The 10,276-nt window shown below is 32.8% G+C and overlaps 1 protein-coding gene across 1 annotated transcript; it reads left to right on the top strand.

The window, feature by feature from the left end:
* The first annotated feature begins 2,329 nt into the window (after positions 1–2,329).
* Positions 2,330–7,333, top strand: LOC143582824 (acyl-coenzyme A oxidase 4, peroxisomal-like). Its single transcript, XM_077065309.1, has 13 exons — positions 2,330–2,351; positions 2,586–2,693; positions 2,780–2,886; positions 3,653–3,730; positions 3,797–3,920; positions 4,011–4,084; positions 4,163–4,222; positions 4,317–4,426; positions 5,363–5,522; positions 5,629–5,705; positions 6,316–6,487; positions 6,626–6,718; positions 7,162–7,333. Exons 1-13 carry the CDS (start codon positions 2,330–2,332, stop codon positions 7,294–7,296), a joined length of 1,320 nt encoding a protein of 439 aa, XP_076921424.1. The 3' UTR covers positions 7,297–7,333.
* The last annotated feature ends 2,943 nt before the right edge of the window (positions 7,334–10,276 follow it).

Genomic DNA, 10,276 nt, shown 5'->3' with positions numbered 1-10,276 from the left:
AGGTCGTAACATATTGGATGTTTTTAATTTCAGATGTCTTTGTGCGGGTGAAATTTGTTACGTGCTTGCATCATAAAAACCAGCAAGAATAGTAAATCATTGCATGCAGGCTAAACAAGAATATATTCCTCTTTTATAACCGCCTAATGGGGATGTTAGACCATTTCCAACAGTTTTTTGTTCAAACCAGTCATATCACTGTCACATCAGCTTTTTTAAAAACCACATTTTTACTCCAACAATACACCTTCTTAAACCATCTTTATATTTCCACATCATCACTTACTTTTATATTTATTTTAAATAAGAATTTTACAATACTATTAAATATTTAATTTTATAATTTTTATTTAAATTAATGGCGAAACACGGGTTGGATGAGTATGACTTCTTGTAACAGTGTGTTTTTTTTTTTTTTGCTAGGACTTCTTGTAACGTTTTTTTTTCTAGGATTCTTTGTAATGTGTAGGACTTCTTGTAACCTTTTTCTAGAACTTCTTGTAACGTGTTTTTTTCTAGTACTTCTTGTCATGTTTTTTTATTCGAATTAAGCGTTGTAAAATAGATAATAAAATCGTTAAAAAACTAGGTGTTTTTAAAAAACTAGCCGTTAAATAATTTAACCGTTAAACTAGCCGTTACATAAAAAATAAGCAGACAAAAAAATACATCATTTTTTAAATAAATATGAAAATATGTATATGTATAATATTTTAATATATTTTATAAATATATATATATATATGCGTGTGTGTGGTGAAAGATGTGTGGGACCCACATTAGGGGGTTTTTGATGGTTTGATTTTTCAAACCTCAAAACTTGGATTGTGGTTTGAACCAACCACTCTAATAGTTTAGGTTGGTTTGAACTAACAAAAACCAACAATTTAAGGTGGTCTTATGGTAAGTAGCATTTAGAAAAAGCAATGCTATTCTTTAGTAATTGTGGAGCTAATAGAGGCCGGCATACCAATCTTTTGTATTTATGAAACCAGTAGCATAAACCTATGACTACTTATCTTTTGTAAGTTGCATAAACCTATGATGCTTATCACCTGTTTTAAGGTGCACATAGTTGATCCGCCTCTGTCCGATGCGGTTTCGTTGTCGTTTGTTTACCTGGAATATGCATATTTATAGCTTGAATCAAAAAAAACTGGTTAATGCCCTGTTCAAAACCCAGAATAATGCGTGGTACTAAAAGTGGTTTCATTCGTTTATTTTTGCTAAAAAAAAGGCTATTTTTAAAAATAGTTCGGTTCATTTATTTTTGTTAAAAATTGTGGTTTGATTTATATATTTGTTAGAAAAAGTAGTTCGGTTCATTTATTTTTATTAAAAAAAAACTGGTTCTGATCATTTACTTTTGTTAAAAAAGTAATTCGGTTCGTTTTTTTAAGTTGTTCGGTTTGTGTAGTTTTGTTAAAAAAGTATTTCGACTCATTTATTGTTTTGCGAAATAAAAAAAATCACTATTTTATCACTGACTAGGTGACTTAATGTAAAAAACAAACGAAGTTAACAAAAAGTACTAAAATAACATGATTTTGAAGTATTGATTTGCAAGAAATTTGCAAAGGGTACTAAATTTGTGTAGATGGTCAAATCTTGTGTATAAAAATGACAATTTAATAATGAACAAAATCCACAATCTTATCTGACAATACTAATAAAAGAAAATGTTGAAGCTTAGGTGTCAAGCCTAGATTTCTTCTAATTTCCAGTCTCTCATCTCATTCATTCTAGTTATTCATGGGTCATGGGTCAAAATCATTTTGTCAATCGGGTTATAACATAGTGTGGATTTATAATATAGTGTCATTTTCATACATAAAGTTTGAACAACTATGCAACTTTAGCATACTTTTTAAATTTCTTGCAAATTCACACCCGGCGTTTCTAAAACCATGCTATTTTAGTAATTTTCGTTAACCCGCTTGTTTTTCCTATAAGTATACATTAAATTAATTTATAAGTATTTTGAGAATCATAATTGAAATAACGAATCTTATTTATTTTTATCGTTTGATAAATCCTATATAATACACGGGTTTAAAAGCTAATATATTATAACCCAATTAACAAAATAGATTTGTCTCGTAACCCATAAATAACTAGAATGAATAAATCAGGAGATTAGAATTTAAGAGAAAACTCCCCACATTTTCTTCTTACTATTATTATATTATATATAAACATAAACAAATCAATTCAACTGAATAGCTGCAGGTCCTGATCACCCCCCATCCCCAAATCCCCAAAGATCAAATTGAAAACACTCTCTCTCTCTCATTCATTCATTCATTCATTCAAAGATCCTCCTATCAGCATGCCTGCGTTATCAACTAAACCTCAAGGTTTCATTCTACTTCTTTATGTGCTGCACTCAATTTTTACTTGCATGTTTGTTTATATCCATTTGATTATCCTTATTTCTTTTTGTTAATGGTTAGCGAGATCAAATTCAGTAGGAGCCTGAGTTGTTTTGTTTGTAACTGCGATGCTCAAATCAGTCACGAAACCCTAATTATTGATAATTGACCGGAAATTGCACTCAATTAGCATGTTTGTTATGACAGATGGACAGAAGAAGAAGAAGAAGGATTCAAAGACCTGGTATTTTGATCATCCTGCACTCGATATCTCCAAAGCCTTTCCCCAAGCCACACCCGCTTCAATCTTTCCACCTTGCGGTCAGTATACATACATACATACATGATACTTTTTATAAATCAACTAACTGTATAATACAACACTTGTGTCTTTTGATCAAACGCAGCCTCGGATTACTATCAGTTTGCTGACTTATTGACCCCTGAAGAACAAGCTCTAAGACTCAAAGTAAGAGAGTGTGTTGAAACAGATGTTGCTCCAATAATGGCCAAGGTACTTCCGTATTTTTTTTAATTGAAATAACAAGTGATTGTGTTCGTTTCTTTAGCTTTAACCCAACAAACGATCGGACACGAACAAGTTTTTCTTGTTTGTGTTCGTTTGCCAAGAAAATGATTATGTCCTTGTTTGTTTATGTTCATTCATTAACAATATAAATGAACAGTTCACATGGACATATCTGAACATAGATGAACGAAGATAACCAAGCGAAAACCAAAAGTTATGTGAAGAACAATGTGCTGGCCTTATAAAGTTATTAAAACCAGATGAAGTTGTAATGAACCAAAATCATCTTAGATGAATATGTTAACGAACAAACTTAAACAAACATAAACTAATGTACATAAATGAACTTCAATCAGTGAACATAAAACGAATGTTCACGAACATAAGTGAACGAGTGAGACATGTGTTCTTGTTCGTTCGTTTAACTAAATGAACAAAATTTTTTGTTCATGCTCGTTTGATTATCTATTAAATGAACATAAAGGAACTTTCACTTTTGTTCACTGAACGTGCAGTTCATTTACTAGCCTACTTTCGACCTGTTTGATCCGCTTCCTTTTATCTTTTTAATTATATGTTACATACATGACTTGTAAATAATAAAAGAAGAATTCAAATTGGCCCATTCGTAGATTAACGAGTCAAAATTATTAGTTACCACCTCTAATATATCATATTAATAGCTATTATGAAGTTTATGTGCGCTTGTGTATACTTCTATCTAATGTTCAATTTTAACGAGTCAATGCAGTACTGGGAGAAAGCTGAATTTCCATTTGAAATTGTTCCAAAGCTCGGTGCTCTGAATATTGCTGGTGGAACTATCAAGGTGTATTAATTAATAATCATTTATGTCAACCGTGTGGCCTTGTTTTTCAATAATTTTATTTTTCAGGGTTATGGATGTCCGGGTCTATCTGTCACAGCAAACGCTTTAGCTACAGCCGAAATAGCTAGAGTTGATGCAAGTTGCTCTACTTTCATTTTAGTGCATTCTTCTTTGGCGATGCTCACTATATGTAAAGATCTTTTTTCTAATATTAAAATATTCAATTTGTTTTAATAAATTAGAATCGGCAACGCCTAATTTGTTCTTCTGTCAAGAACAGCTCTGTGCGGGTCGGAATTACAAAAGCAGAAGTATTTGCCTTCATTGGCTAAACTTGACACAATAGCATGTTGGGTGAGTGAGATTAATCTCTTATTTTGAGGTGCATCATTTTATGTGCTGTTATCTTTTTCTAATTTTGTTTTGCATTAGGGTTTGACTGAACCTGACTATGGAAGTGATGCAAGTGGCCTTAGAACAACTGCAACAAAGGTTACATTTGTCATATTTCTTTTTTCTTTCGAGAAGAAAACATTATTTGTTGAAAATTATTTTCTTGTATCTTATGATGATTTTGAAATATCAGGTGGAAGGAGGTTGGGTTATCGAAGGCCAAAAACGGTGGATCGGAAACAGTACCTTTGCAGATGTTTTAGTCATTTTTGCTAAAAACAAAGAAACAAATCAGATAAATGGGTAAGAAAATAATGTGGGTGTGTGCATGGGCGGTTTTGGGCTCGAACCAAACCAAAAGTTCATGTAGGTGTATGCATGGGTCGATTTTGGGCTCGAACCGAACCAAAAAACCAAAAATTCGGTTTTGAATTTTTTGAAAGCCATTAAGTTTTGGTTTCGGTTTTATCGGTTTTCGATTTTTGTGGTGGGTTCGATTTGGTTTTGCCATTTGGGCTCTAAAATTTTTGGCCAAAAAATATCCCAAAATAATGGATTTGGGCCTAAAACTTTGGGACAAAAAAATCGCCCAAAATAATGTATTTGTGCCTAATTTTTTGTTATTCAATGATTAATTTTTGCTACATATTTGGAACTAAAGTTATTGTGCCACACAGTTTATTAATTTCTTATAAAATACTTAAAATCGGTTTTTTCGGTTCGGTTCGTTTCGTTTCCAATCGGCATGATTTGGTTATTTCGGCTTTGGTTGATAGCAAGACAGAAACCGTAGCAGAAAATCAATTTTTAAGACTTGAAATCAAATCGTTGGTTTTTATTGGGTCCCGGAATTTGCAGTTCAGTTCGGTTTTATCGGTTTTGGTTGATAGCAAGACCAAAACCGAACCAAAAAAGCGGTTTTTGAAAAACTTAAAACCAAACCGTTGGTTTTTATTGGGTTCGGTTATTCTGGATACGGCTCAGTTATATTGGTTTCATGCACACTGCTAAAATAATGTGTTTTATTTTCTTCTACTTTTTATGACATGCATTTTTTTTGTGGAAAATCAGAAAGGGTTCTCAATTCAGACAGTAAATATCTGCTTCAGTTTAATTGTGGTTTTGGGGCTTTTGGTCCGAACCCGGTTTGACCTGAACTCATTTCGACCTGACCCGCCTGTTATACCAATCTTTATTTTGGGCTTTAGGTATTGTCAAATGCTTCCTTATTTGTTGCAGATTCATTGTAAAGAAGAATGTGCCCGGGTTACAAGCTACCAAAATAGAAAACAAAATCGGGCTTAGAATGGTTCAAAACGGTGATATTCTTTTACAAAAAGTTTTTGTCCCTGATGAAGACCGGTTACCTGGAGTCAACTCCTTTCAAGATACTAGCAAGGTACAATATTATTATTATTATTCTCTTGTTTGGTGCTAGAAATTCAATCTATGGCATTTTTTTAATAATTCGTTTAGTTACTGAAATTACCCCTACATGACTTCAGGTGCTTGCTGTTTCCCGTGTTATGGTTGCCTGGCAACCTATTGGCATCGCAATGGGTGTCTACGACATGTGTCATAGGTATTGACATCCAAAATCTATTTAATTGACCAAAATGCCCCTGATATGTAAGAATTAAAAATAAAATTTTAAAGTGTTAATACCCAAACTTGTTACGCTATGCAGTATCCCCGTGTGGTGGTGAAGAATGGTGCTGATGTGGCACAGAATGGTCTCAAATGGCCCTTTGGAGCCCCGCGCCTTCCTCCACCATTTCATGCATGGTGTGGCCTGTGTGGTTTCCATCACACTAGCAAGTCTCCATCATTTTTATCTTTGTTTTTTTTTTCTTTTTAACTCTTTATTCTTTCATTCTTTTTTTTTAACTAACTCATTATTAAAAAAGGAGGAATAGAGAATGGTGGGTATAACATAGGTTGAGTCACTGAGTGGGTTGAATGGTGGAGGAGATGCTGAGGTGGCGTTGATGTTGCGAATGGTGTAGTAGGGCATGTACAACACATAGGCTTATAAAAGTAAATCATAAAACCCAAACATGCAACTTTTCAAACTTAGTACCCAAACAGCCAAACCTATTAGTTTCCCCAAACCACAGGGACCGTTTTTGTAACCAACTCTTATTATAATTTATAACCCTTTTATGAAATCTTATAAAGATAATTGGTTCTAGATACTTGCAAGAGAGAAAGCAGTTTGGGGCCCCTTTGGCAGCATTCCAAATAAACCAGCAGAAGCTTGTACAAATGTTGTCGAATGTGCAGGCCATGTTTCTCATGGGTTGGCGCCTTTGCAAGTTATATGAGAGTGGTAAAATGACTCCGGGTCAGGCCAGCTTGGGCAAGGTCTCATTTTTCTTTTCCTTTTTTAGTTTTTTATATAATAATGTTGATCAAAGTGATATCACTTGTTACATGCATGCTGTTGGTTGGTAGTGTTTTACTTAAGAGTTAAGAAGTGTTTTTTTTTAATTGAATATGTAGTCATGGATCACATTGAGGGCTAGGGAGACGGTTGCACTCGGCCGTGAGTTACTTGGTGGGAATGGGATATTGTCCGATTTTCTTGTCGCGAAGGTATCATCCCCCCCTTCCCCCCCCCCCCTCCCTCTCTCTCTCTCTCTCGTTCTTGTTTTGAGATATATGTCTAAAGCTCGAGCTTGATTCGTTAATATTTTTTCAAGCTCTGTTCAGGCTCAACCCGTTTAATTATTAAATGTTGAATTATTTTGTGTATACATCCGTTATTTATATATAGGCAGTAGGCTAATATCAATGGAACACGTGTACGTGCCTAACCGACCTATAAGCTTGAGCTTGACTTGTTTCGAGCTCTATGTCTGAAGCTCGAGCTCCATATGTTAATAATTTTTAACTCGTCTCGTTTGTCGTGTAGTAAATATTTAATTATTATATATGCTGGATATTTAATTATATATATATATGTATGTATAACAAAATATATATTCTAACTTTCAAAGTATAATAATATATATTCTGTAATTATATTTTGGTGGCAGGCTTTTAATGATTTGGAGCCGATCTACACTTACGAAGGAACGTATGACATCAACACCTTGGTCACTGGTAGGGAGATAACCGGTATTGCCAGTTTCAAGCCTGTTTCCAAGATGACCCGAGCCAGCCGCCTGTGATTCTTATTTCCCGTTGAAATTGTTTGTTGTCTAGTGTTGTTCAGTTTGTAATAACTTAACAGACATAATAAATAGACACTTTCTAGTCTTACTAGGGCCCCTCCCAGATTAGTAGTGGTATAAGATAAGCAGATTAGAAACGATTAAAGTTAAACTGGTCTAAACTCATTTAAAACATATCTGCATGCTTTGAAGTTGTAAAACCTCAATTTATGTAAGGCTAGATTATTTTTCGGACATATTATATACTTTGTTAGAGACCCGCATTAAACGGAATGAATAAAAGAATATTAAATTAAATAGTTAGTAAGAGTTAGTAAGATAGATTCTGGAAACGTGCTTTTATGATAAGATGTGAGTTATTATGTATAGATAATATAAAGGAAAATTATATTCACTTTCATATTTATTGATTATATCAATAGAGACTCCATTTTTATAAATTTTTTGGTGCAACTCGAATTTCGGATGTAAAATATATCTTTTATTGCGCTTTTTATACTGCATGAGATAAATGTATGCATTTCAATTTTGGTCGCCACTCTTTAGATAGTTGTTTTGATGAATAATTTCTCTCAGCTATATTGTTGAAGTGTACATATTTTTAGTTGCAGTTTAACAATATATAAATCAATCATGCACAGTGAAAAATTCCATCATCAATAGCAAAGCTATAAGTAAGGTTTGGGGAGGGTGGGATGTAGGTAGACCGTACCTCTATCCAATAGAATAGAGAGATAGCTTTCAGAGAGACTCTTAACTCTAAAAATCATATGTGTGAGAGAATATAAAACGACATCAAAGTTCAACAGCAATATAATTAATAATAACACTTAGTAATAATAATATATAAATATGCTGAAATAATAAAGAATAAAATACCAAAAAAAAAAAGAAACTACATAATATATGAAAAGAAAATAACATAATGACATGTGACCAAAAATCAGGTAACAATAAGCCCCTAAGGTATTACTTTCTCCCTAAAAGTCCTTAACCTTAATTTTATGTTTCTAAGAATTCCTATCCTCAACCACGTCATCGAAGAGATTTAGGTCTAGCAAATCACGCCTAATCCTCTTATAAAGAGGTTTAGGTCTAGCAGTTTAAAAATATATAATATAAATATGGACGGTAAAAAAAATAAAAAATGCATATACATATGGGCGTTGACTGACCAGGGTACATATGCAGTTTTGAGTTAATTAAGTTAATAACTTGCAAAGAATTATTTCTCAAGTTTTATTAAAATTAACGATATATAGCGACGCGTTGTGACGAAAGTTTATGCGTATGTTTTTAGCCATTTTTTACAGATATATAACTTAGTTTATTTAGTCACTTTTATTTCAAACCACTATTAAGAGATTGTATCTGGTGAAAAGGTCAGCCCGACCCGTTACTCTTCTATTATTAGTATAAATAAATAAAGTATTAAAATACAAAGATAAAATATGTTTTTGTTTTTCAGAAACTATTTCCTTTTAATATGGGGTGGTTAGGGTGTAAAATAGAAGGTTGTGGGTTCAATCCTTACCGTATATAAAAAATTTAGTTGTTAAAAAACCAAGTAAAGAAAAATGTGTAAACACTTAGATGATATGATTATAATTACTATAACAACAACAATAATATCAAAACAAGAAATAATAGAAATATCGGACTTACATTTTCTTATCTATAATCTATCTATAATATATATAAACAAAACCCCTAAAATCCTACGTGTCGCGATGTGGTCGCTCCCCCCTTTTATAAAAGCCATCAGATTGCTTGATTTTTAAATGGAGTAAAATCTTACGTGTCGCGATATGGTCGCGCCCCCCCTTTTATAAAAGCCACCAGATTGCTTGATTTTTAAATGGAGGACTCTCATAGATTTAACCCAAATTCATGGGTATGTGTCTTACTAAAACCAGATAGCTCTTTAACGGGTCATAACATCTCATTAAATTAAAAATTAATCTTACCAATTATTTGATATAAAAATCCTATAAAATAGGGATATACTAAAATTTAATATCCAATTTAAAAAGAAAAAGATATTATTTATAATTAATAAACAATTTTATAGTAAAAGACATAAGCGGGTCATGGGTCACCTAATCCAGATAGCTTTTAAACGGGTTATAACATATCATTTATTTATGAAACCCTTTCATCATCAAACCCTAAGTATATTATTAATTTTCTTACAATAAAGAAAATTAAAATCCAAAAAATAAATATTAAAAAACGAAAAATGTAAAATGTGACATTCGTCAATTTTCTATTCGTATTTGTATTTGTAAACCCGACCCGTTGGGTCGTTTGGTTATTTTGTCATGATTATTAATAAAGTATTCCCGACATTTATGTTCAAACGTTCGTTCATTTATTACTCGAGGCTTATCGATAACCCGCTCTAACGCGTAATCAATCCAAAACAAAATGTTATATAATTCGGTAATATAGTTTAAAGCCAAAAGTGTAAACTTCGAAAACTTATATTAACTTAAAAGAGATTTATTTTCCATTTAAAAGGTTTATTAAACTTCAGGGTGCAAAATGGAACTTTTAAATTAAATTATATTAATTAAATATAAAACTTAAACCCTACCCAGCCCCCCCCCCCTTCCTTGTTCGTTTTTCCGGCCACCCGCCGGTGGCGGCGCCGGCAATATCGAAACCCCATTTATAACCCGTTTTAAGCTAAAATAATTATAAGAAAATGATTCTCCGTCAATATTAATCATGAACTTGATAAGTTATAACCCCACGAGAGTGTTATATGGTAAAAATGCGATGTTCGGGCCTTATAAAACGTAAGTATACAAAGTTGATACAACCCAAAACCCTTGGAAAGGGTTAAATTGGGTCCTAAGGGAGAGTCATGGAGTGAAATGGCCATAAAATGGTAAAAACAAAGAAAAAGAAAAATTTCGCATCGCATAAGCCATGCGAAGCGAAAAAGGTTATGTCACATCGCATGACCATGCGA

This window comes from Bidens hawaiensis, unplaced genomic scaffold, assembly GCF_021521415.1.
Source record: "Bidens hawaiensis isolate Kalapana, Puna unplaced genomic scaffold, B.hawaiensis_p1.1 tig00032019_1, whole genome shotgun sequence".
NCBI classification, from domain to species: Eukaryota; Viridiplantae; Streptophyta; class Magnoliopsida; order Asterales; family Asteraceae; genus Bidens; species Bidens hawaiensis.
The sequence above is the reverse complement of the archived record's forward strand: the minus strand, read 5'-3'. Positions and strand labels throughout refer to the sequence as shown.